At 47.5% G+C, this 25,711-nt stretch overlaps 12 protein-coding genes and 1 non-coding gene across 13 annotated transcripts; 5 read left to right on the forward strand and 8 right to left on the reverse strand.

Annotated features, from left to right (window-relative positions):
- Positions 1–124: 124 nt before the first annotated feature.
- FPOAC1_002813 (uncharacterized protein) lies at positions 125–809 on the reverse strand (the record flags this gene model as incomplete). Its single annotated transcript, XM_044847388.1, has 3 exons — positions 125–242; positions 305–512; positions 575–809. 3 exons carry the CDS (start codon positions 807–809, stop codon positions 125–127), a joined length of 561 nt encoding a protein of 186 aa, XP_044713304.1.
- Positions 810–1,176: 367 nt separating this feature from the next.
- Positions 1,177–2,066, reverse strand: FPOAC1_002814 (uncharacterized protein; the record flags this gene model as incomplete). Its single annotated transcript, XM_044847389.1, has 2 exons — positions 1,177–1,814; positions 1,865–2,066. 2 exons carry the CDS (start codon positions 2,064–2,066, stop codon positions 1,177–1,179), a joined length of 840 nt encoding a protein of 279 aa, XP_044713305.1.
- Positions 2,067–3,696: 1,630 nt separating this feature from the next.
- Positions 3,697–5,454, forward strand: FPOAC1_002815 (uncharacterized protein; the record flags this gene model as incomplete). Its single annotated transcript, XM_044847390.1, has 1 exon — positions 3,697–5,454. One exon carries the CDS (start codon positions 3,697–3,699, stop codon positions 5,452–5,454), a length of 1,758 nt encoding a protein of 585 aa, XP_044713306.1.
- A 138-nt stretch (positions 5,455–5,592) lies between these two features.
- On the reverse strand, positions 5,593–5,700 carry FPOAC1_002816. The gene has a single exon. It is a non-coding gene; the product is annotated as a tRNA-Pro (tRNA).
- A 457-nt stretch (positions 5,701–6,157) lies between these two features.
- Positions 6,158–7,728, reverse strand: FPOAC1_002817 (uncharacterized protein; the record flags this gene model as incomplete). Its single annotated transcript, XM_044847391.1, has 4 exons — positions 6,158–6,853; positions 6,912–7,313; positions 7,361–7,375; positions 7,423–7,728. 4 exons carry the CDS (start codon positions 7,726–7,728, stop codon positions 6,158–6,160), a joined length of 1,419 nt encoding a protein of 472 aa, XP_044713307.1.
- Positions 7,729–8,909: 1,181 nt separating this feature from the next.
- FPOAC1_002818 (uncharacterized protein) lies at positions 8,910–11,309 on the forward strand (the record flags this gene model as incomplete). Its single annotated transcript, XM_044847392.1, has 1 exon — positions 8,910–11,309. The coding sequence occupies one exon, from the start codon at positions 8,910–8,912 to the stop codon at positions 11,307–11,309; it is 2,400 nt and encodes a 799-aa protein (XP_044713308.1).
- A 322-nt stretch (positions 11,310–11,631) lies between these two features.
- On the forward strand, positions 11,632–14,025 carry FPOAC1_002819 (uncharacterized protein; the record flags this gene model as incomplete). Its single annotated transcript, XM_044847393.1, has 1 exon — positions 11,632–14,025. The coding sequence occupies one exon, from the start codon at positions 11,632–11,634 to the stop codon at positions 14,023–14,025; it is 2,394 nt and encodes a 797-aa protein (XP_044713309.1).
- A 286-nt stretch (positions 14,026–14,311) lies between these two features.
- FPOAC1_002820 (uncharacterized protein) lies at positions 14,312–15,624 on the reverse strand (the record flags this gene model as incomplete). Its single annotated transcript, XM_044847394.1, has 3 exons — positions 14,312–14,475; positions 14,534–15,260; positions 15,313–15,624. The coding sequence occupies 3 exons, from the start codon at positions 15,622–15,624 to the stop codon at positions 14,312–14,314; spliced, it is 1,203 nt and encodes a 400-aa protein (XP_044713310.1).
- Positions 15,625–16,454: 830 nt separating this feature from the next.
- XAN1 (Alpha-ketoglutarate-dependent xanthine dioxygenase xan-1) lies at positions 16,455–17,710 on the forward strand (the record flags this gene model as incomplete). The annotated part of the gene is made up of 2 exons (XM_044847395.1): positions 16,455–16,554; positions 16,680–17,710. 2 exons carry the CDS (start codon positions 16,455–16,457, stop codon positions 17,708–17,710), a joined length of 1,131 nt encoding a protein of 376 aa, XP_044713311.1.
- Positions 17,711–17,770: 60 nt separating this feature from the next.
- On the reverse strand, positions 17,771–18,601 carry FPOAC1_002822 (uncharacterized protein; the record flags this gene model as incomplete). The annotated part of the gene is made up of 2 exons (XM_044847396.1): positions 17,771–18,180; positions 18,232–18,601. The coding sequence occupies 2 exons, from the start codon at positions 18,599–18,601 to the stop codon at positions 17,771–17,773; spliced, it is 780 nt and encodes a 259-aa protein (XP_044713312.1).
- A 912-nt stretch (positions 18,602–19,513) lies between these two features.
- On the reverse strand, positions 19,514–20,314 carry FPOAC1_002823 (uncharacterized protein; the record flags this gene model as incomplete). The annotated part of the gene is made up of 3 exons (XM_044847397.1): positions 19,514–19,941; positions 19,992–20,134; positions 20,184–20,314. 3 exons carry the CDS (start codon positions 20,312–20,314, stop codon positions 19,514–19,516), a joined length of 702 nt encoding a protein of 233 aa, XP_044713313.1.
- Positions 20,315–20,797: 483 nt separating this feature from the next.
- On the reverse strand, positions 20,798–22,085 carry FPOAC1_002824 (uncharacterized protein; the record flags this gene model as incomplete). The annotated part of the gene is made up of 2 exons (XM_044847398.1): positions 20,798–20,912; positions 20,980–22,085. 2 exons carry the CDS (start codon positions 22,083–22,085, stop codon positions 20,798–20,800), a joined length of 1,221 nt encoding a protein of 406 aa, XP_044713314.1.
- Positions 22,086–22,572: 487 nt separating this feature from the next.
- Positions 22,573–24,818, forward strand: FPOAC1_002825 (uncharacterized protein; the record flags this gene model as incomplete). Its single annotated transcript, XM_044847399.1, has 3 exons — positions 22,573–22,675; positions 22,724–23,046; positions 23,097–24,818. 3 exons carry the CDS (start codon positions 22,573–22,575, stop codon positions 24,816–24,818), a joined length of 2,148 nt encoding a protein of 715 aa, XP_044713315.1.
- Between the last annotated feature and the right edge of the window lie 893 nt (positions 24,819–25,711).

Consider the following 25,711-nt stretch of genomic DNA (forward strand, 5'->3'; position numbering starts at 1 on the left):
GTTTATTTTGGGCCTATTTTCGCAAATTGGGTTTTCCGCTTACGAAGTGGATCGGATTCCAGAAGCTCAATTCATGTCTCATTGATGGTACCTAGTTCGATCTCCCTGCTGCTTGTCCTATCCCTCATACACAGTTGCTTCCACCGGGAATAAAAGTCCCATCCGAGTTCTCGCAACCGCAAGTACCATCGTTGGGATCCTTGATACATGTAGTACCGACACCAGAAGACTCTCCATTGTTGCTAAAAAAAAAAAAAAAAGTGTCAGTCAAGTAAACATTTCCCTACATCCATGATGTACTTACTTCCAGAAGAAAGTCCAGTAGTCTTCATCGGCAGTCATGTCGCCAGAAGTAGGTGCGTCACACTCATAAGCCTCACAGGTACCATAAGGAGCACCGTTGTTCTTGTCATACTGATGATCAACCTTGAAAATGGCAAAGGTCTGCTTGCCTGAGACGCGCGTGTTGTATGCGCACTCAGCAGCCTGAATGGCGTTGGATGTCTTGGAAGCTACAAGGAGCTGGTCAGTCTCAAAAGTCTTGCTGGATTGAATACTGGTGCGGTAGGCTTACGAGAGCATGATGGGCTCTTGGGATATTGGCCCTTGGTGTTACTTTTTGCGGGCTCAAGCGTAGCACTGACGGCGCCAGCGATGGCAAGGAGAGAAGTAAAGGTAACGAGAGGATACATGTTGATGAATGATTGATATAGAATACGGAAGATCTTGGCACGATAGTTAATGGAATGGATAAGATCCTCAGCTGTGAAGATCCTCTTGTTTTTATAATCAACTACACGAAGACCCATGTTTCAAGGAAATTGAAGTAATGTTTCCAAAACCCGTCACTGTGGAGAATATTCCATGATTCTTTAGGTGGATCTCACGCTCCTTGAGTAATTATAGCAGGGATATACGACGCATCGTTTGAATGAAACAACAAACAACGTGTTTTTAAGGCTACGACTGGTGGATATATATTTACGGGTTTCCATTGACAGTTCCGTTATATCCACTTCCCGGCAATGAACTTTAAGTAGTGGGTAGGCACTTTGGAAACCAATAGATTGGGTATCACTTTATAGGTGAGAATAGAAATGCGACTCGATATGGAATGTATTAAAAGGCTATAAACTAAACTAATCTATTTAAACAAGAACGACCTCCCAAATGAACCTACAAGTCCTCCACGTCCGTTGCGGTATGCGAATGAAATGTCTCAAACTTAAAAATAGCCTTTTTGGTCTCTCCCTTGGGCTCATACAGCACCAGCTCAGGACAATCATCCCAGTTACCAATTGCACCCGAATCAGTAAAGTAACCGTCTTGCAGCGTACCCGTAACGTTGAAGTGGTAACCAATCTCATGGAGTCGTTGGCCAGTACAGCGAAGTGACACGCGTGAACCATGCTGCTTCTCCAGTGCGTCTTGCATATCAGACAATTGGTAAAGCATGGAATACGAAGGAACGATGCCAGCATCTCGTAGCCACTCGTATGTTGGGAGACGTTTGAAGAGTGAAACCGTCTTTTGGAAATAGGGAACTACTTCTTCGGCTTCCTCGTAATTGCGACCGTAGCACTCTCGGTTCAGGCTGCTGAAGCACGTTCCATGGGCGACCCATTGGTCTTGCCAGAGATCTTCGTTGTCTCCCTCTACCGATTCCCATAGGTTGTTCATCTCGTCGACAGTATCTTCAGCACCGGCATGATACAAGATCTGTGTGATATTTGTGTATGTACGGTTGGTGTCGCAGTTACTTGGGATGGAACCGTCGTTGTGGATAGGCCAGAGTCCGTGGATGGTCCATGAATCTAGGTGTGTTAGCAGTAGATCTATGAGTTAAAGCAGAGCGCAAACATACCCAGAGGTCCAGAGACGGGCCTTGTATCCCAGACTTGTGTTTGTAGCAATCTTGCTGGAGAAAGATAGCAGCAAGTGTCGCCGACAGAAGCTTTATCGTAGCATGAAACTCGACGACCGTTGGCATACACATTTGGTGTTCCAGCAAGAGCCACTACAGAAGTGGCTGCTGCAAGAAGTGTGATAAGTTGAAACGAACTCATTGTTTATGCTTCAATGTGTTGAGGGTTCTTGTTGAACTTGTGCTGGATATCTCGACTTCTGGAGTCATCACTGCTTTCTTTATAACTTTTTCAAACACAGCCCCTGACTCTATGACAATGAGGGATTTCATCAAAGTGTTGCGACTCAACTGCTTGCTAATACCAAGCATCATGGAAACAAGGAAACTTGATACAGAACTCAAAAACAGCCAAGACAAGACACAGAAATGGCCCAATAGAACTCAAGATTTCGGCCGAAATACGTCAGCTACGATCTGAACGCGTATCTGAGACCAATCAGACAATGTCTTGGGCAGTTGAGAGTTTGAAAACGACAACTGACACGATACCGGATGCGGACCATTTCCTGGTGACAGACAGTGATACTTTTGCCGATCCATACCAACCACTTGTCTTTGAGTTATACGCAGGTCCACAAGTCGTTTTATTCGTTGATCGTTTTCGTTGAGCCTTCAGCATCCCGTTTGATTTCAGACTTTTGTTTCTATCAAGTCGTTGTGATGACCAACAGACAAGCATCTCTGCAGTTCATTGCCCTTTTTAAGAGGGTTAGTTCAGTCATTGGAATGCGGAAGCACCCGAGGGACTGCAGGTACATTAGGCATTGGATGGTTGATCGGGAGACGGAGTCCATGTGCATGACTGAGTGAAATGCCATGGCCACAAAAGGGTTGAAACGTTTATTACTCGTGCGCCATTCCAGAGATCGTGTCAAGGAAAGTACTCAATTAAACAGATAAAATTTCACCAAGAGAATAGGATGGTTGGTTTGATGGCTTAGACAATTTGAATTCGATTATCGAAGGCACCTAATCAGCTGAAACTTGGGAGATGCTTGAACATGAATTCCGAATTCGTCTAGATACTTATCAAAAATGGAAGAGGCTCTATGGACGCGGTTAAGCTGACACATTTGTGTATCAAGGTACTTGTTATATCTCCATGATTCATCGACAGATGATTACAGCAGATCCTCCAAGTGGTTGGCAAGCCGGTCAGCCTGATGGGCGGTCACTCAGCTGATTCCCCGGCGATCCGAGGACAACCTCCTTCATGATTCGATTTCCTGATGATAGGAATGTGATGGTTAAGGTTCAACTGACAGAGGCACGGCAACAGCCACGAGGCATAACGGCGAGAATAACCCCAACAAGCCACAAACACATCATACCTATACTTAGTATAGGATACAGAAATTTTGACGATTGGAAAAAATAAACTCAAAGGCTGGTGAACTTGGCTTTACCAGACTTTGCTCTATTTAGGCTATTGTAAGCTCCGATGGGAAAACTACTGGAATGCAGATGGATTGCTCGATCAACCTCATCCTTGGGGCTCAAGATACCCAATCCAAATTTAACACTCTTCAACGGCTAGAAGTTCTGATTAAAGTGTAAATTGAAAGTTGACGATGACCTCATCGGATTTTATGTTAGTGTATGTCTCGCTTTGAATTATACCGACCAGATCAAGGATGACAATCCTACCCGCAGTTTCTCGGACCGAGGCCTGAATGAGGGGAAAGAATATGTCATTAAGAACAAAACAGCTTGTAAACATCCATCACTTCTTATGTTTTTTTTGGTAACATGCTTAGGTCGTTGTGAAAATGCAGTTCTTTAGCATCGTCACAGGCCTTATATGCCTTTGCGCATCTTCATTAGCTTCAAAACATGACTCCAAACCACCCAAGTTCCACAACTCGGCGAACCATCCAGGAGCGGATCCTCACGTAATCTACGACTCCAAAACCGGCCAGTATTTCGCATACTCTACTGAAGGTGCAGATCCAGGCAGTCTCTTTGCCATCTATAGCAGCCCAGACCTGTCGACATGGCACAAGCATTCAGGTGGCGTCTTGAAAGCCTGCTACGACGACGACATGAACCGCGTCGAGGGTGGTCAGGCTTGTTGGGCTCGTGACTGGTACTGGGCTCCAGAGACGTACTACAACGAAAAGACCGGCTGGTACTTTTTCTTCTTCGCTGGACGCTTACGGGAGGATTTGGCCAAAGAGTATTTTCGCTACTCGAACTTTGAAGAGCCGTCCAAGATTGGAGTGGCTGTTTCAAAGTCACCTACTGGGCCTTTCAGGGAAATCAAGCCAAAGCCTATTGATTATTATCCCTTTGATCCTGACTATTACGATGTCAATCTCATCATGGATGAAAAGCAGATGCGTCCTCCGCAAACCCTCAAAGAAGGCAAGACAGCACCAAAGGGTACTTACATTCCTACAATTGACGTCAACATCTTTTTCGACAAGGACGGGAAGATTTATCTTTATCTTTCTCGAAACGCCTACCGCAACTGGAACTGGGATAAGAAGCTGGGTAAATACATTGAAGAATCCAATATCATCGTCGTCGAGATGGATCGAGACTGGTGGGATGACCCCAAAGCCATGACGATGCCTGGGATCATAGCTTCACAGAAAAACATACACGCTAAGGATGCACCAAGCCTCCCTCACAATATTACCTCCTATAACGGTACTGGCGAGATTGGCTCACCTCCGCGTAAGGATGGCTGGAAGACTGTCATTTCCTACGGCGCCGATCCCCAAGACTGGGAGAATTACCACGTCGACGACTACGAAAAGAACAACGGTACCAAGAAAGACCGTCGCTGGGCCGAAGGTAGCACTCTCATCAGGCGTCCTGGAAAGAACGGCAAGCCCGTTTACTTGCTCACCTACAGCGCCAACAACTATGAAGCATCCAACTACGGTGTGGGCTTCGCAACCTCGAAGTCTCCCTTTGGACCTTTCCTAAAATCATCAAACAATCCCATTCTATCGCAAAAGCCTGATGCCAAGATTCCAATCTACTCAACCGGTCACGGCAGTATCGTAGCTTCGCCCGCCAAGCACAACGAGAAGGTTGGTGCTCAAGACGTTACTCTTCGAACACCACCAGGCTCAGAGCTTTTCTACGTTCACCATGCGCGTAACAGCACAGAGCGTGATAGATCCATCTACACTACTCGCATGAATCTTGACGCGTCAGTCATGTACTTCGGCTCTGATGATGCTCTGAGTATGGACCTGACACCTTTTGACCAGCCATTGCCCAAAAATACGTACCCCATCAGCATGGACGCTCGGTGCTCTAAGAAAAAGGGTACGTATCAGTTCCATGTCAAGCTGGTGTCTAAGCCTGGGGCATCTTTTGATATTCTCGAAGGAACGAACAGGGTTGTGGCTATGCCTGGAACTATTTTGGCTACTTCTGTAAAGGTTGACAAGCGTATGGGGTATTTTATTATGTCTTTTGGCAGTGCTTCTGCCAAGGAGTTGGCTTATCAGCGGTTGAGTGTCGATGGAAGTTGGTCCACGGTCACAAAGAAGAAAGTGACTTGTAGGTAGACAATCTTGTATCACTAGACGTATCAGCTCTGCTATAGAACGTCCCACATAAGCTCTACTCACGTATAAAACAGCAACAACTGAAAGGTGCAAAAGAGTAATAAGCAAAAAGACATGCCAGTATGACCGGCAAAAGAAGGGCCTGACCGGGGATTGAACCCGGGACCTCTCGCAAACTATAGTCTCTTTAAATAAGACTGAGATGTCACTCCCGAAGCAAGAATCATACCGCTAGACCATCAGGCCAGATCCTAGATCCTTAAGTGAGGTTTCGGCCAAACGGTGATACCTATATAGTCATGAGTTCGATATTCAAGACCAGGCACCTTTGCTCGGTCTTTGAAACAAAACTGCTACCTGTAGAATCTAGGTAGCATCTAGAACACAATCCTTAGATGCTCCAGATGTCGAAAACATCAACCTGTGATGGGTAGGTTGTGAACAGATCCACTGTGGCAGGTACTAGAAATTCAAAGGCAACAACATCATGTCTAAAAAGCAAAGTCTATGTATTCACAACTTTATGAATATTCAACCATGGGATGATATACTATGATTGTGTGTATTTGGCATCGTGACTCAGCTTGTTTCAAGCTACAGTCGCTGGTAACGTCTATGCTAATTTCTAATCTGTCTCTCAGATACAACAAGTTGGACTAGTTTACGTTTGACCTTGGCAGAACTCATTCGGCTCTGTATCTTATTAATCCTTCTTCTTGCCGATTCTGGGTAAACATAACCACAGACCCAAGAGGGCAGTTAAAAACGCAAGTATAATAGGCTGAAGAGTCTTGACCCCTTTGGCCTGGGCAATAGCCCCAACAGCAAAAGGCAGAATCGCAGCTCCACTGCCTCCAAAAGCTGCAGCAAAACCGATTGTACTGACGTGCAAGTGCTTGGGCAGCATCTTTGTAGTAGCAACTACAATAGCAGGGAACAGAGGCCCAAGAAAGAAGCCCTGGAAAGCTACCGTGACAGCAGAAACATAGAAGCTCGGTACTAGCCAGAAGATCAACTGCATAGCCATGGCAGCAGGCAGATAAATGGATACGGCAACTTTGACACCAAGCCGAGGCGTGACGAAACCCAGGATAGCTCGGCCAACTGCAAGACCTAGCCAGAAACCCATTGAGGTCATACCTGCTGGATAGTTCTCGGCCTTTCGTACGCGAATCATAAATTGAACGATCCAGCCACCGACAGAAACTTCGACGCCGACATAGCAAAGAAGAAATGCGGCACAAAGCCAGGTGACGCGAGCAAATGGAAGCTTAAAAAGTGCGTCTTTCATACCTTGGTTCTCTTCATTGCTTGCATCCATGGTCTGACGATAAACCTCTGGTCCATTGGGCCAGAAAGCCCATGAGCAAGTGGCAAGCTCGATCACAGCCAAGCCGATCTAAGTACGGGAATGAGAATTTGAGTTTTGTTACAAGACAGGCATGCGTTGAACTTACCATTACATAGTAAAATGTGTACCAAGGAAGGCCAGCCTTTGCTATCATGTTTGTGGCAATTAAAGGACTAATTACACCACCAATACCATAGAAAGCGTGGAGGAAGCCAAGAGTCTCATTGGCTTTGTCAAGGTTACCAACCCAAGCGTTCCATGCTGCATCGCTGATGCCGTTGCCGAACCCAGCAAGTGAATATGCGACGACTAAAACAGGGTATGGTGGATGAAGCGCGATGATGATATAAGCGGCTATATGACAGAGACCGCAAGTGATGCCAATTCCTCTCTGCCCCATGCGTCGATGCAGGGTATTGTTCAGAACTGCAGCGAAGATATATCCCACGAAAGGAGAGAGGAAGACAAGAGACACCACAATATAGCTCAAATTATAGTATTCCTCCAACTGTTGAGTTGTTAGTATAGTTTAGTAGAGAAGTTATGTGCACATACGTAAGGGATCAAAGCCTGCGTTCATGTTAGCCATCGGAAACGAGACTTGCGGTGTGACTTACACCATATGCAGCATCGTTAGCACCTGAAGTCAAAAGACTCCAAAAAGAAGCACCAGTTTTGAAGACATTCTCACGGGGATACTTCCAACTCTCAATGGCCTCTGGGACGTTCTGGGCCGTGACACTTTCGAGGCCATTCCCGCTATCATCCGAAAACCCTCGATCTGCGTAAGAACCAAGCCTCCGAGACTCGTCAAAGTAATCTGAGCCTCTGAGGGATTCTCGAGATGCAGCGACAGGGGGCCCGTCAATTGTGCGAGACGTCAGCTCATACGAGTGAATGGTGGCTGTCGAGGATGCAGTCATAGTGGAGATGGTGATATGTTATGCTGACCGGAGCGCTACCAGGAACACAGCGCCGTATAAATTAACAGTTGTATTGAACAGGAGAGAAGAAATAGACCACGGGAAACTGGCGGAGGTCCATGTTTTAAACTTGGTAATTTACGAGATACTGTGGATCTATGATCTCAGTCCTGATAGTCGTTTATAGTAACGATTCGTGATGGGCAGAAGTTGAGAGTATAACCAGAAACGGAATAGAAGCACAGGAACAAGACGGCTCGTCGGTCCGTCATGGAAGAGCTTCGGTTAGACTTAGGATCATGACATGACATTTTCCCCATGTCGACTGTCTACGTAACCTGTAGTCAAGTGTATGTATTCCTGGCATCTAGCTGAAGACAAAGTAAGCATCCTTCTTCTCTCACATGCCATCAGCGTCAGCATCAGCAAATATGCATCGGCATCGGCCTTGGCCAAGCTTTACTGACGCGTGGTAATTGCAACACCCACAGTTTGGCAGGTGGTACATACCTTGGTAGGTACTTAGTAGTAATTAAAGTGGCGGAGGCAGGGATGGAGGCTTAGGTCCACCGTCTCTCTTCATCGCACACAGTCAGCACCCAGCAATAGCAAGACGAAAAAAGGTTCCCCATACATTAGTAGTCTACAGCCTAGACTAGACTCGGTGGGTAGGATCTATCCAAGACTCCAAGAGTCTAGACCGCGCTGGCGTCTGGCTATTGGACTGAGTGGCTTTTTGCGCTTCCTCAGCTTCCTCTCCGCATGATCCAATCAAGGAGACACCAGCCCTACAGGAACCGGCGATGCTACCCAGAACCACAACTCAGCCCTGGCGGTGCGATGGCAGAGATGGGTTTAGTGCTGAATGCCACAGTAACAAGGCTCCATGATGCCCATGGGGGTAATCTCTAAAGGTCAAGGGTCTGTTTTTTTTAATTACTTTTTTTTTCTTTCACTCTTCCTCTTTACCTTTCCCTGCATCTGTCGCTACCCGACGAACATCTGCCATACAATACTTCCATGACAGCAGTTGTCCTCATCCCCCAACGCTGCCTATAACCTCAGGGTCTTAGTTGTTTAAGCACAGGGCACTGCGGGGAACTCGCCTCCTACGGTACCTACCGAACGGGCCGCTAGGGCCTCTATCTACAGCGTCGGTCTGTACTGTCCATCCCGTCACCATGGAACTGAGGGATTACTCCCGTCGCGATCCAACATCACCGCCCGAGGATTGGGAACCAACGAGTCCTTCCATTGCCAGGAAGCCTATAGGCGTCACCAAACTATCCCCCTCACCATATACCTCCCCCGATTACGCCACGACATCCTTTTCCCAGCGAGCAGGTCAACAACCCTTCCTGCCGCGACAAGATACAACCGACACAGCTTACTACAGTACCTCAACACCATTGGGAATATGGGAGCCCTCAGCCCCTCATGCGCCGGGCTACGGACGACCGCAGCCTTATAGAGAGGATAGTCAAGCTTCACTCTTGATGAGCGGCGATGGTCCACGAAATCCTCCTCCGAATATGCCCCAGGACGGTCAAGGTCCCCCTCCGCAGACTCCCCCGCACAATAATGGATTTTGGGACTGGTGGCATCACAATTGGAGGCCCTCTTGGAGCATGTACATTCTCGTCTTGTCGGGAATTGCTTTTGCTATAGGCCATCATTTCTACTACGACGCCCTTCACGGCAAAGTCGCAAACGACCAGCAGGGCAAGCTTCGATATGGCGCACTTCTGGCCTTTTTGTCAAAAGCCTGTTTCCTCAATGCCGTCGTCCTAGCTTTCCGCCAAAGAGTCTTAATGATGATCCGTCGCAAGATGCTTACACTGGCTACTCTTGACTCGCTTTTCGCAGCGTCCGAAGACCTAACAGCTTTGCTCAATTGGGAGGCCTGGGTAAATGCCAAGTTCGCCATGGCTCTGACAATATTTATCTGGACGTCGCCTCTAATTGTTATCTTCACATCCTACACCCTTACCGTTAAACCTCAGAGAAAGGAGGAGACAACGCAATGCGCAAACATTCGCACACTAAATTTTGAGCACGAGAAGACTGTTTACTGGAGAGATCCAGCCAGGGTCAATGGTTACTTTGAGACTTCTACATGTCTTTGGAACACGACCGCACCGGGCGATACTATCAACAAAACTAATCCCAACGAATTTGACTATTACATCGCCAACAGTCAACAGTTCGAGTCCATTGCTCTCAAGACGGCATACGCACAGCAAGCTATTATGCGACCCAAGGCGCCAGAAGATATTTGTGGTACAGGTTGGAATTGCTCCTACACCATTGAGTTTACCGGTCCGGGATACAAATGCACAGACTTGGCCTCGGGAACTGACGCAGAAGTCAAGAAGCTCGGTGACGCAGAGTGTCCTTTCGACACATCCGTCCTTGCACCCCTGGGAAATCTAACATATTATGCAATGCTCGACCGAGGCGATTATGAGAACCCGCAAATTTTGGCAACGGCGGGCGGAAGACCTAAGCAGAAACCACCATATCCAAAAAACCTGGGTGCCTTTCGAACCGAACCCATTCTGTGGTTTGGCTATACTGAAGTCGACGACAGAGACAAGCCTCAGCCTCCAGAGCCACGCAAAGGCGACTGGTACAAGGCTTATACCCCGACCATCTTTGGATGCGAGCACTACCAAACCGAGTACAAAGTTCGATTAAACTACACTGGCGGGGTTCAGTCCCACAATGTGACGAGCCGCAAGTTCATCAGAAAGGTGGTCGACACGACCTTTTTACCTGGCAAAAAGGATCCCGACAAAAGACTTAAAGACCGAACCATGGCGGAACCCGAAGAGAATTATGTATATCCTCAAAACATTTCAGATTATCGACTGACTGCTGCGTACCATGCTGTGGGATACCAGCTGCGAGCGATTCTGAACGGCACCACGACGATGCCACATTTTAATGTCAATAGCAAGATCCTCCAGACGAGACTTGTTGATCGCCTCAATTATCTACCCGTCAAGAACTTTCCCCTCGAAGTGCAAAAGTTTTATGAGGAGATTTTAATATCGTTTCTGTCTGATCCGCAGATGTCTGCTGTTTCATGGGCCGCCAAACCCTCTAATTACTCTGGCACGGTCAAGAGCGCGAAAGGATTGGAATACCCTTGTGTAAGATGGCAAGAAAGGAACTGCTTCTTTTACAATTTTGCCCAATTATGGGCAGTCTATGCGATCTCCATGGGTATCACAATCCTGGCGGTCGCATCAGGTGTGGCGGCAATGGAAGAGAACGCCATCATGCGAAGCTTGAGCTTCTCAGCTATTCTTGCCGCGTCGAGAGCTTCTAGTCTCGATAAACTACGATGGGAACAGGAGGCTGAGCTCAAGAGTCGAAAAATTGGATTTGGAATCGTGGCAGATCCGACTGGAGAGAGAACATACTCGTTCGGTGTAGAGGGGGATGTCAGTCAGGAAAAAGAGGCCGCGGTGGCTACAGGGCGCTCGCCGGGTATCTCGGTGATGAACTGGGGTGACAGGGCAGCGCGCAGAATGAGTTATGCCATGTTGAACAAAAGAGACAGACCTGAAGATTAGAGTTGGAAGTACAAGCGTCGGAGTATTGGAGGGCATCATGAGCGCAGCGTTTTTTTATTTACTAAAATATTCACTCATATTTAATTCATAAAGATATGATTTGCATATTAAAAGTTGAAGCGCATTGTTAATAGGGCGAAACACTGAAAGAGCTTGGTGATGCTCCGACCGACACCGTACTCGCTAATTAAAGCCAAGTGTTTGGTGGAGCTAAGCTACCAGGTACCTACCTTTCAGCGCAGCAGCTTGACTCCCTCCTGTCTTGAGCTTGCAGGATTGCGCAACTCAACGTGTCCGTTTCTCAGATTCAATTACGCCCATTATGTCTGCCCACGCAGCAGTCGATCTCTCAGATGCAGCTCTGGGTGGTTCAATTCGAATAAAAAGCGACCACTTCGTCGACGCTTACGGACGCGTCATCTACCTCCGTGGCCTCAACCTCTCAGGCGCCTCTAAACTGCCCACTGAACCGAATGGCTTGTCTCACCTTGACCACGGTTTTTACGATAGCCATCGTATAGTGACCTTTGTAGGGAGACCGTTTCCTCTGGAAGATGCTCCTCTACATTTCAGACGGCTTCAGGCTTGGGGTACACCCTTTGTGAGGCTGCTTGTTACATGGGAGTCCCTTGGTCATGCGGGGCCTGATCCAGAGGATTTGGACCTCGAGTACATCGCCTACCTGCGCCAATTGATTGAAATGATGCCTCAATATGGTATCAAGTGCTTTGTTTGCGCACATCAGGATGTTTGGAGTCGGTATAGTGGTGGTAGCGGTGCGCCCGGCTGGACGTTTGAGGTGGTCGGCCTCGACATTGAAGCTTTCACTGATACAGGCGCTGCCTACGTTCACAGCCAGGATGAAAAGAAGCGCGCAAGCGAACCTATCAATCCCAAAGAGCCTGGAGGTCCTTTCCTTTGGCCATCAGGATATCAGAAGCTTGCAGCATCTACAATGGCTACTATTTTCTGGGCAGGCGATGCTTTGGCCCCCAACCTTAAATGCCATCGCAAACCAGGTGACGCAGAGGAAATCTCTGTGCAAACACTACTCCAAGACGCCTGTGTTGAAGCGTTTGGACGTCTCGCCGATGAAGTAGGTCATCTCGAAGCATGCATAGGCTTTGAACCTATGAATGAACCTCATCGCGGTCTGGTCAACTTACATCACTTCCACTCATGGAACTACGACACAGATCTACATATTGGACACTGTCCCTCTCTTGCTCAGTCACTTGCCCTTGGAAGTGGCTATGCGCAGGACGTCGATTACTGGGTCAAGTCATGGCCATGGCCAAGTCGTGCTTCCCACAAGTCTCGTATTGATCCCAAGGGTCGCTCCGCATGGCTGTCGCTGGATTCAAAGTCGGCGGGTAACGGGCGAGGCCTTGGCAAGTGCGTCTGGCATGCCCATGGCGTCTGGGAGTGGGATGGCAAGAAGAAGACTGCCCGTATTCGCGATAACGATTACTTTGAGGTCGATCATCGACCTGGTCGTGAGGGGAAGCCGATTGAGTGGTACAACGACTGCTATGCACCTTTTCTCCAGAAGTTCTCGGAGCGCATGTCGCGCAAGACACCCAGGACCATGAGCTTCATTGAAGCCATTCCCAACGAGTTCATCCCACCCTGGCCCAAGGAGGATGTCGACAACAAGAAATGGCGTCAACAAAAGTACGCCGAGAAGACTGTTATCATGTCACCGCGTCCGACCAACCTGGTGTATGCGCCGCACTTTTACGACCTCAACGTTCTCTTCAACAAGTGTCATTCGTGGATGAGCGTCAACGTGCAAGGTCTTTCACGAGGCATGATCCCTCTCAACGCGCTTTATTTCGGAGCGAAGGGATTAAAGAAGAACTACAAGAGACAGCTCGGCGAAATTGTCAAGTATGGAAAGAAATCACTAGGCGAAGTTCCCATGGTCATTGGAGAGATTGGTATCTCATATGATATCAACAAGGCAGAAGCCTATCGCACAGGATGCTACGACAAGCAACGTGATCTCATGAACGGTCTTATTACCGCCATGGAAGACAACAAGCTCAACTACACCTTGTGGAACTACAACCCTGCCAACAGGGTTGAGTACGGCGATGGGTGGAACAAGGAGGACTTCTCCGTCATCAATGGCGACGAAAAGGTCGAGAATGGTCCTATCAAACCTGACTACCGGAACTACATGCATGAGAACGATGAGCTTTACAAGGGCGGTCGTATTCTCGACGTCATCATCCGTCCGTATGCCGTCAAGACAGCTGGTATTCCCAAAACATCCAGCTGGAACCACAAGACACTGCGATTCGAATACTCGTGGACCAGCACGGCTACAAAAGAGTCCACAGACGAAAAGGCTCACCTCACGGAGATTTTTATCCCGTCGTACCACTATGACAGCCACGACGTACGCGTCCAGGGAACCAACGTGGAGTGGACATATGACAAGCCCCGTCAAACGCTGTACGCACGTAGCCCCTCACATGGCGAGCACAGCATCACCGTTTCCATTGAGAACGAAGCACAGCGTGTTCTTGATAGAGCTATTCGACGGAGACAGCTGTACCCTCCTGGTTTCCCGCTGAACCTGGTTTCTGCTGCTACAGAGGATGCTTTGGATGATATTGATTGGTCTGTTGCAATGAGTTGTTGGCCTGTTGTTGCGGCTATCTTGGTTGCTATTCTTGCACGATTTCTTTTTGTGTTTTTCATGGGATGAATCTGGAATGTCACTCGCTACATCTAGAAAGATAGGATAGAATATAAAGGTTAGATACTTAAGAGGCCTTTGCAGAGTTTCGAATAGAATTGGGTAATATATACAAGAGTGCTTATTAGGACCCCAGATCACGGTTTTGAAATAAGGTTGCTAGGTGTGCAAACAAGTGTTTAGATGATAATCATCTCTCATTATAATCATTATGTATGGAAGCCCGGCGATGGATCAAAGAACATGATTCTCACAAAGCCAGGTCTTCTGCAGCTAATTTACAAAGCAATACTTTTTACTCGGCATCCAGAGGACACCTGGGCGCGGTGTTGTTGACTTGAATTCCTCCTCGCTTCTTCTCCTTGCTATCGTGGAAAGGAAGAGCCCATCCGCCTTCTGTCTCTGGTGTAGACAACCATAGTCTGAGAAGATGTCTTCGAGGGGTAGGGGGGTTGTGGTCTGGAAGATATGGGTCAGTATATACTTGAATCAACATTGGGAAGAAGGTGTGCCTTACCTGTGTATGCTGTTCTAGCATGGAGGAGATGCGTGTTGCTCACGAACTGAATATCACCAACTTCCAGAATCATGTGTAGCGCCAACTTTTGGCAAGTCTCTTCCAAGATAGTGATAGCACGGTCCTGCTCCTCACTCAAGGCAGGAATAAGCCCCTTGTCAGAGAATCGTGTGAGAGATCGCACAAAGTATGGATCCCACTTGCAGTAAACACGTCCCTGACCTCCATTCTCAAGATAGAAAATCGAAGTGCGAATCCACTCCTCCTCGCCAACAGACGTTTCACCCTTGCGGTCAAAGTACCAGATAGGCTTGGTGAGCAACTCTGCTACATCAGGGTTGTTCTTCTGCAAGTCGTTCCAGACGTTGTGGATGCTGACAATGTCACTCTCGCCGCCCTCCCTTGCGCGGTGTACGCACAGGAGACCGACGACATCAGAATCGTCGGCATGGAAGAACTGACGGGCTGTTGTGCGGTAGATGCGGACTTTGTCAATTTGGGTAGCGTCGTCGCCCACATCCTTGACGTGACCGAGGACATGTCCCAACCTATTTTGTGAGACAAAGTAGCCGATGTATGTGCCGAGACCCATGTATGCTACTGCATTTTTGTGAGGGCCCCATACATCTGCTGGGAAGCGTTTGAAGAGGATGAAGCCTTTGCCGTTGAGGAGATCTTCTCTGAGAGTTTCAAGGACTTTTCCAAGCTTTGGGAGAGGAAAGTTGGACTAGAATGCGTGAGTGATAGGGATGGGTAAGATTTAGGTTTAGTTGCCATACCTTGGAGATACCAGTGAGAGGTGTACCGCTGGCGATGAAAGCATCAGCGGTATCACTCAACTCTTGAACCTCTTCGTCTGTGAAAGGATGAGTCCATCTTTCAGGTTTGTTCTCGTAGTCTTCCTTCTTCCATAGTGTAGGACCTGTGACCTCGGTTGGGAATTCAGAGTAGGGTTTTAGAGCATTGTAAAGAGGAGGATGTTGGCCTGATGTACGGATACCATCGGGGAAGATGGAACGAGGGGCTTCCGCGTTTTTTATTTGAGGGAGGGTGATGTGAGAGGCATCGTCAATGAGAGCACCTGGAGCCATTTTGGAGGTGATTTGGTCCAAGAGAAACAGACAATAAGGAGATGCTGTTACCGACGATGGATTGGATTACTGACAAAGTCTATAAATGAGCAATTGGCTTGTTTATATATTATTTCCAAAGCTTTGTCATACATTCTCCCCCTCATTAAAATGAAACATGACGCCTTATTATTACAACGTGTATAGACTCGGCTTAGTCGATCTGGGGAATGGATCGAATTGCGTGCTCGAGGCGTGATATCACGGAGTACCACCTTGACCAAATAGGCTAACTAGACTTGACCAATTAGAGTCACGAATTCAAGATGGCGACATCTGTTGCAACGAAGTTGACAAGACTCTGGGTCTATTTCTGGGGATAGAGCTTCTCTAGAATCTACTTCTTTGAGAAGTGACTGATTTTCTGCGGTATTTCTCAAATAGGTTTGACGCTTCGATTGCACCATCACACCAAATGATCAACAGTCGTACCATAATGCTAATGGCTTGCATGTGGTTGTTCCTAGGTTAGTAGTTAAGCAGGCGTCTGCAGTACATACATGATCCGTTCCATTCTTGTCTGTGAAACATTGCAAACTTCCAGGCACAGAAATTGATATATGAGGAGAACAAATGAATTCTATAGCATTTGATATGCATCAAGTCATGATGGCTGATAAGAGATTATTCAACTACAAGATAAGGATCTACAAGATAACAAAAGATAGGCGACCGCCGCAACCCGCTATGAGCAATCGCGTATAGAAAAACATATAAAAGAAAGACCTCATCAACCTTTCGCCCGTGATTGATATTTCGTCTACACAAACAATTACAGAACCAACAGCAAAATGTCATCCCAAATCATAGTCACGCCCATTTCTCCTTCAGCCAAGTCAACCATCGACTTTGGCGCAATTGTATCAAACGCCGACATTGAAAACATGACGGGTAAGATCAGATATACATGGTGAATAATCAAATAAATGGGAGAATACCCGTCAAATCGGTAACCTCCTCTGGTAAGAAAATACATCATCAAAGCCCAAGTCATCAGCCGCTGACTTTTCTCCCAGATGCCGACTTTGATGTGATCCGTCAAGCCCTTTTCACCCATCAAGTTCTCGTCTTCAAGAATCAAAGACATGTCTCGCCCAAAGCCCAGTTTGAAATCACTCGCCGCTTCGACCTCGACGCTGCAGGCTCATACGGCCATGGAAAGACCATCGATGCAAAGCGTTCCATCCTGCATCCTGATCTTAAGACCATTCCTCATCAACCCCAAGTTCAAGTCATTGGCAACGGCTTCGTTGAAGAGTACGAGGGCCTGAAGAATATCCAGCTCAGACATCCTCATCATCGCACATTCCACGCAACAACCATTCCTGATGAGAAGGACCTTGATTTCACTAGGTTTTACAGGTGGCATATCGACGCTGCTCTGTACGGTCTTGCTCCCCCTGTTGTCACGTCTCTCCTCGCAGTTCGTGTTCCCGGTGGTCGTAAGCAGACTCTTGTTTATGATGATGGTTCCGATGAGGAGATGACTGTGCCACTCGGCACGACCGCTTTCGTGTCGGGCTACGCCATGTACGACCAGCTCTCGCCTGAGAATCAGGAGTTTGTGCGCACAACAAAAGTTGAATATGCCCCGCATCCGTACGTGTGGATGAGCAGTGCAAAGTCCCGCCCCGACGGTCTGGGCCTGGTCTCTGAAGGAAAAGAGATTCCTCTCGACAAGTTACCTCCCGTCGAAGAAGACAAGATCCAGATCCTCCCCATGTGCTGGCGTAACCCCGTCACAGGCCGCTTAGCTCTTCAAGTGCACCCCTCTGCCGTCCGAAAGCTGCATCTTGCTGACGGTACGGTGATTGATGATCTCGCCGAGGTTCGAGAGCGGGTGCATGATCTTCAACGTCCTGGAATTGCGCCTGAAAAGGTGTACCCTCATGACTGGGAGCAAGGAGACCTTGTTCTGTTCCACAACAGAGGGTTGATCCATTCCGTCGTTGGAGCCTTTGCGGAGGACGAGGTTCGGCTGTTTAGGCAATGTAACATTGCTGGTAGCAAGTTGCCTGAAGGTCCAGTCTTAGCAGAAGCAGCATAGATAGTTGTCATTGATTAATATATATGAGGAGAGAGATGTGTTTCGTCGTCTAGATGCTATCTACTGGCCCATCCACCTTTTTATCTCTGCAACGCCGTCTCTGAATAAGTAATCCGCATAAATCTCATGGAATCCCATCAGCCATTGGGGACCCAGATGCTTGTTGATGGTCGGATTACACGTCATGTGTTGGAAATGAATCTGAACCTTTTTCCCTTTGATGTTACCGTCTGCTTGTGGTCTCACAACAGTGAACCTGTGAACACCAGCGAATGAAGTGCTGTCGTTGCCAAATCCGAAATCGACATAGCTCTCAGTCTGTTTTGTCGAGTTTTTGGTGATCTCCAAGTCCGCAATTCGTGAGTCAAGCACTTGGAAAGCACCGAACAGCACAGAGTTGATTGGGATTAAAGTCGTTTCTGGTATATCTTGCAGAGACCAGAGACTCCTCCTCGGAAGTGGTGCTTCTTCTGTTTTGAGATTAGCATTTTGACTTGGCAAGGATATCAAGAGGAACATACTTGAAAAATGAACAAGATCTATTCCGACTGTCTGCAGGGCTACCCTCTCAGGCCTGAACACAGCCCCTGCAAAAAAGCCCTTCACAAATTTGGCCAGCAAAACTTGATCAGAGACGGTTTCATATCCAGCGGGTATATCGAGGGTGATGAAGCGCCAGTCAGAGTGATAGACATGCTTTTTAGCGTTGAGCATTTCACCCGCAGACTTGGACGCAATAAAGGATTCTGGTATATCCTGAGAACGAGTGATGAGATTCTTGTCGACCAAGGAAACGCGTTTTGAGACTGTGAAGCTGTAGACACCGCCTGCAGTGACTGCGGCTGCCAAAGATGTAACGAGTATTTTCTGAGATAGGCTACGGAATGCCATCTTGTATTTATGTATGCTACAATTAACAGAATGATTCTACTATCAACGTATTTATATCTCAGACCCTGAGTCATCGTATCATGTTATTCCTGGTTAAAGTGTTGAACCAGCTGACTGCGGCTGAATCCGGTTCTACCCGGAAATGCTGTTTGGGAATCCCTTCGGTTGGAGTCGGTGTAGAATTCGTCCGAGAACAAGCCACTATTCTGATGCGGATATTTGAGTCACTCCGTTTTGTAAAACGAAAAAAAAACAGGGCCATTGTTAAACGATGAAGAGCTAGGTATATATCAACCAAAACTGCCTACATCCCTCCTCCCCCTGCACAAGGAAAGCAAAGCACCGTCGCGAATGTACTCCACCAATGCGCTGTACTGCCCATTGCTTTTCTTGATTTGTGATCTTGTTCGGGTGGTTTGTTGACCTTTTGTTGTTTCCGTACATATTCGGCTCCGTTGCCTTGTTTGTTTGCCATGATCTGTCGTGCGTGTTAGTACTGCAAAGTCAAGATATCATGCATCAAGGCCTACCGAGTATTTTTCTAGGTAAATGAAACAACGATATGAGATGCAAATCAAAGCCAAGGCAGTCAAAAGCTTGGGCACGATTAAGCTTATAAATAAGCAAGTGGTGGCTATGCAGGTTCCCTGTTATTGCAGATCACCTGTCAGCCTCGATGACGTTAAGGGTCTTTGAAAGATGGATTCGAATCCCGGCTAAAAAGGCAGAAGACGCCACTGATTTCTCAACAATATTCAATGAAAGTCTATAACACTTCTACAATAACATCTATCTAATCCCAACATCAACAAGCTAAGATGACTTGTACATCCCCGAGTTGGAACATAGTGAAGAAAGAAAAAGAAAAAAAGAGAGAGAGAGAGAGAGAGAGATCCCGAAACTTAACCCCCCCTAAGCCTGACGCTTCTGCTTACCACACTTGGCAAGGCATTGATCAATCTTGAAACCAATGTCCTTCGAAATACCACCCCTGATCTTATCAATATCCTCGCCCTTGATGACCTCTCCAAAAGTGTTCACAAGAGCCTCGTTCTTGACAGAGAAGAGTCCAGCCGCAACACCAGCAGCACCAGCATCCTCGGACGGGAAAGCAGCCAGCGCAAAAGCGCCATCGCACTCGGTGTTGATCTGGTAATGCATAGCTCCTTGGTAAAAGATAGTTGCTTCGCCAGCGCTCAGCTCGTTCCTGATGACACGAGGCTTGCCTTCAGCATCGAGGACGCCGCCTTCGGGCACAGCTTCGGTGTAGAGATGGCCGGATATAACAGCGAAGAGCTCTGCTGCTCGAGGATGGGTGTGGACAGAGATCATGGAGCAGCCTGGCTCAGTCAGTAATTTTCCGCAACAAGTATGGATCGTAGGGAAATACCTGGAATTTCAGCAGCAGCCAGACTGATTCCAGTTCCAGTAAGAGCAGGGAACGTCTTGCCATTGGCGAAACGAGCTGGAGTGCTGTTGAAGCTAAAGTGGAAGTCTTTGTCCTCTGGGAGAAGATTGTAGCGATCAATGGCACTGTCTATGTCAGTATCACCGCGAGTGAGAGCGTGAGAATAAAACGAACCTGTCAGCCAGTCGCAGCTTGGTGACCAGACTGGTCTCGGTGCTCGTGTCTTTACCCTGAGGGGCAGCAGTTGCAAGAGACGAATAGGCCAAAAAGGCAGTGACGATGGAGACCTTGACGTTGGAGAACATAGTGCAGATTGTAAGAGTACGAATGTGGTTGTGGTGGTTGTTGTCTTAGTTGTGTAAAGGATGTTGAGTGATGAGTTGCTGATTTGAACGAAAACTACTAGACATAGACCAACTTATATACTTATTCTTGAACATATGAGGCATTCTTGTTTCTATTCAACTCCTCAGTATCCATCTATCGTTGCGTATAAGTCACGCTGTCCTGCCTCAGCCCTATACGCAGTATCCTGGGCGTACCGCAATTCTGTGTAAGTGAAATAAGCATAATATCTTGGCGTAAGCATTGAAATTCATCGTCCCTAGTTTGATTGCTTATTAAAATGTTCTGTGGAGTCAATCGGCGTATTTATTTTGATGATATAGCGTATTCCGGCGTATTGAGCGTATTCGCTTGATCGCATCAATAAACATGTAAGCCGCCGCATAAGAGCAAAGGCGGGGAAAATAAATAAAATTATTCACATATCAATTGGGTATTACGAATTAATAACACATGGACAAGCTGCGAGGGCCAACTTGATGAGCGCAGTTACCAAGACGTGACCGTCGTCCATCGAAGGACTCTCTCTTAACAATAGAACCAGACTCGAAAGATAATCTAAAAGAGAGAAGTAAAAACAGAGCACTACATAGATTCATGTCTCAAATGTTTCCCACCAACATACCCCTCCGCTGTATCGACAAACAACTTCCTCCCTTTGACCCACGACACCATAAATGAGAACAACTTCCAGTTTCCAATCTGCCCAGTCGCATACTTCTTCCCCAACGACACAAAGATCATCTTTTTCGCCGCAGGCTCATATGGTTTAATAGACGTTTCTCCTGTAAGAACTGCGTCTAGAGCTGCTGCCAAGTGGATGATCTGATTGTCCGTAACGGTCAATTGCTTGGGATCGATATCGCCTACGTCGCCGATGGCCCAGATATTCTTTGACTCAACGACACGCATGGTTCGGTCGATTCGGATGTTTCCTTTGTCATCCAAGAATTTGGGTGGTACGAAGGATGTGTTGAGTTTAATGCCGTGGAGTGCCAAGTAAAGGTCGGTCTTGAGTATAGTCCCATTTGACAAGAGTAGTTCGGTCTTCCCACCATCTAAACTCTTCTTCGCTTCATTTACACGTGTGTTTTGAATGAGCTTCACTCCAAGAGTTGTGAGGTCTCTTGTGACAGAAGTTCGAACAGACTCAAGAGCCCCTTCCAAAGGTTGATCACCACTGATGATGAGGGTAATGTCCTTTTTAGAGCCATATCTCGCTGCCAATTCTCCCGCCACTTCAGTTCCTGTCGCACCAGCCCCAGAGATTATGACTGACTTTGCATGTCCAACTTGGCTCTTCAGTTGTGTCCAGGCAGACATTGTTTGCTCATGTGTCCCGACAGGTTTCAGTGGAAGGCCACTAGCCATGGAAGAGCCAGTGGCGATGACAAGTTCATCATAGTTAATCTCCCTCGTAGATCCGTCATTGCAGGCCACATCAACACGGCCCAGCTCTGCGATAATCTTGTCTGCTTTCCCAAGAACAAACTCAAAGTTCGCTTGGGGGTATTGGTCAAATGCAGGTTTGATGGGTAGGAAGAGCTGCTGGTCGGGAATAGCTTCTGGGATAATACCACGAGTGGCGGCGACGTTCCAGAAAAAGTGAGTGTTTGGTGAGACGAGTATGACTTTGAGGGTTGACATCTTTGGGAGAGTGTATTTGAGGAGCTTGTGTGTAAGTGGTAGACCTGCCCAGCCTGCTCCGAGGATTACTACAGTCTTGACCATGTTGAGTCGTGTGGATTTTTTTCTGTTGTGTGTTTATTGGATTCGGCTGTAACAATTGAGAGTGGTAGTACTGTTGTGAGTTTATTCCTTTCTATACATCTCATTTATATGTGAGCCATGATGCTCGGTGTCGGTGCTGGACTTGTGCTATCACTCAAATCATCTATCAAAGGTACGGTCATGATCATACAGATTTAGGTTTGATGGCATGTATTCGCTGTTAGTGTTGTCCGCACTCGGTTGAGTGGTAGAGTGTCCTCCGGTGACAGGGATCATGGCCGAACGCCGTGTCCGAAGTCGATCCCCGATCAGTGCCTATTCTTTTTGAAGGATGACTTTGATAAGCTGACAAAAGATAGAATTAGCATCTGATCAATTCATCCACTGTACATTTACTTCAATTGACCGATATATCCCTCATAGCAGTAATCAACAGATAGATACTCACTACCATACCACTATCTATAGTCGGAGCTTATAATCACCGATGGACCGATCATCATCATCACCCCAAGATGAAACCACCCTCAAAATCTGGAGCTGTGTAATCTGCCGTCGTCGCAAGATTCGCTGTGACAGAAAAGACCCCTGTTCCAATTGTGTAAAGAACAAGATTGATTGTCACTTCCCCGTGACAGGCCGTATTCCCCGTCGCAACCGTGGTCCTTCTACATCCAAAACACCAGCGCAGAAACAATCCGAATTGCTTAGTCGTCTGCGTCGTCTAGAGTCAGTCGTCACGGAGCTCGCGGCGCAGGTTGAGGATGAAAATGGGGCCAGTATCGGAGCATCGCATCAGAAGCAGATAACAGTGGATGCTTCTGCAACAGGCTCTTCCTGGGCTACGTCATCTACTGTTGCTGACTCGACAGATGAAGGTGAAGATTTCGGTCGTCTTGTCGTTGACAAAGACGGTGGATTGCACGTTGGGAATCGATTCTGGTCTGTATTTTGCTCCGAAGTAAGTGCAACAGTCCCAGACAGCATGGAGCGCCCAACTAACACCCACAGGTTGACAATATCCTTCAAGCAGTGCACGACGTAGCCGACTACTCTGATCCATCAAACACCTCAATCATGACTGAACCAACTGCCAATGGAAACCTGTCACCTCTCAGTCATCTGGGCTTTATCTTTGGAAGCGCAGACTTCTCAAAAGCTCTCGATGGCCTGAACCCCATGCCCTCTCAGATGCTATTTATCTGGCAGACCTATGTTGAGAATGTAGACCCCTTCATCAAGATTCTGCATATCCCAACTGTCGAAAATATCATCAAAGACCTGAAAGGAAATTTTAGTTCTTGCGGATCTACCACAGAAGCCTTGTTGTTTGCGATCTCACTCGCTGCCATCACGTCTTTAGATGATGAGGCGGTCGCTCACAACTTCAATACACCCAAAGAACAACTTCTGCAACGATACCAATTCGGCACAGAACAGGCTCTTGCTCGTGTCAACTTCTTATCATCTAAAGACATTACTGTTCTGCAAACTTTGGTTATGTACCTATCTCTGCTACCAAACACCGGCGCTCAAGATAAAGTGTTCCCATTGACAGGGTTAGTCCTACGATTGGCAAAGGGAGCGGGCCTTCATCGAGAAGACGATTCAGATCAGCATAATCAGCTTCAAAGGGAAACCAGACGTCGCTTATGGTGGCAGATCTGCTTCATCGACTCTGCCAGTCGACGACCTGAAGCTTCAGATTTGTCTATTACGCCAGCATCTTTTAGTGCAGGACTCCCGACAAACACAAACGACATTGATCTGGACAGTTCGATATCTCAGATACCTGATCCCAACCAAGGCTCAACATGCGTAACTCTTTGTCTCATCCGCTGCGAGCTATGGTACCTCACTCAAGCCATACGAGCCGACAGGACAAACTCCCTCGAAACACGGCTCGGCCTGTTCAACGCCCTGAAACAAAAAGTCGAAAACACATACTTCCAGCACCTCCAAACGAACAAATCGTGGGATTCCTTCATCAGAACAATGGCAAAACTCTTCTTCGCCAAAGTCGAGCTCGTCATCAGGCGTCGATCAAGGGACCAGCCGCCAACAGATGAACTGCTTCGCCCATCCATCGAAGTCATCCGTTGCGTCCAGCTCCTCAAGTCAGAGCCTTCATGGGAGAGATGGCGTTGGCAATTGCAGGGACAGATGCCGTGGCATGCAATGGGTGTCTTCCTGCGTCAGGTATCTCAACACACCTGGACTCACGAGCTTGAAGATGCGTGGAGCGCTACCGCAGCATTAAAAGAGAGAGCAACCAAGGATATGAAGACGGGGTATATGTGGAAATCCCTCATGAAGCTATATGCAGAAGCAGAAAAGCATCGCGAAAAGGAACTCAAGCGGCAGGGTGACAAAGCCGAACGTACACTACAGCGTGGAAACCGCGTCAACTCGGATGTACAGCAGATGCTTGACAATGCGGCCAACCAGTCGTTTGAGATTCCAGTCAACCACCCTCTGATCGACACCTCGACTTTCGACTCATCACTTCATATCTCCCTTCCGGCGGACAACGGTTCTCTATCTGTGGAACGACTGTCGACTGCTTTAGGTGCCGCATCTGACGACCTACCTTCCTGGACACAAGCTGGAGGCGGTATGGATCTTGGTCAAGGTGATTCGTTTGGCGGTGCAACTTCGAATGGGGAAGGCGATGAAGTAGACTGGGAGGCTTTGATGGATCTAGATGAGACTTGGAACTGGGATTTTCTTTAGAGCAGACTGCTTCATGCTCCGGGGGGTATCTTCTACATAGACTTGGCCATGCCATTGAGATGTCACTGTAGACCATTCCTTTTGACAGAGGTTGGCAAATTTCTGACCAACGACGAACAACTGGTATAGCCATTGTGAAAAGAAGATGCAAAATAAAGAAATTTTTCTATTCTAATATATACGTGAATAAAACACAATGACTACAGGACTCGAGGTACCCATCCTGTCTGACTAGGTTCGTTGATAGTGTTTCCTCTGGAGAGCCACACAAAAAGACAACTATGACGTTAAGACTTTATACACCCGAGATATCCTAACCGTAACGCACAAGGTAGAAGAATGTCCCTCTGCAATACGGGAGAGTATGCATCGTCAGGTGTAGGCTCTGAGCTTTGCAAGATCTTATACACAACATGAGCTGCAATGTACTTGACTCCACGATCAAAAGCAAGACTTACACAACCTACCAGCACTATCTACAGTCACTTACAAGAAGTACAGAAACTTGCAATGGAAGCAATCAGAGCTATTGCTAGTGCAACGCCCCTCTCCCTAGTTCTTCAACCCGGACCTCGACGATCTCAGCTGTCAAGATCGTAGCATCCACGTTGCATCGCGGGAACCAAGGCTCCGCGTCTTCTAGAACGAAGCTGACTTGATCCTGATTATAGACTAATCGATGATATTCGCTAAAGGGATATATGGTGGTGTATTCCCTTTAGTGCACTACGCAGCCACTCCTCTTCACAACGCTGCTCATACCCCAGCTTCGTATTACAGCTGCCGAAGAACCGACTAGCTCCAACACCTCAACAAGGGTCGTTTGAACATCGTGACGGGTCAGGGGTCCCCCACTAACGGTATAGATCCTGGAATGCTGGATACGGGTTCCT

This window comes from Fusarium poae, chromosome 1, assembly GCF_019609905.1.
Source record: "Fusarium poae strain DAOMC 252244 chromosome 1, whole genome shotgun sequence".
In the NCBI taxonomy this organism is placed as follows: domain Eukaryota; kingdom Fungi; phylum Ascomycota; class Sordariomycetes; order Hypocreales; family Nectriaceae; genus Fusarium; species Fusarium poae.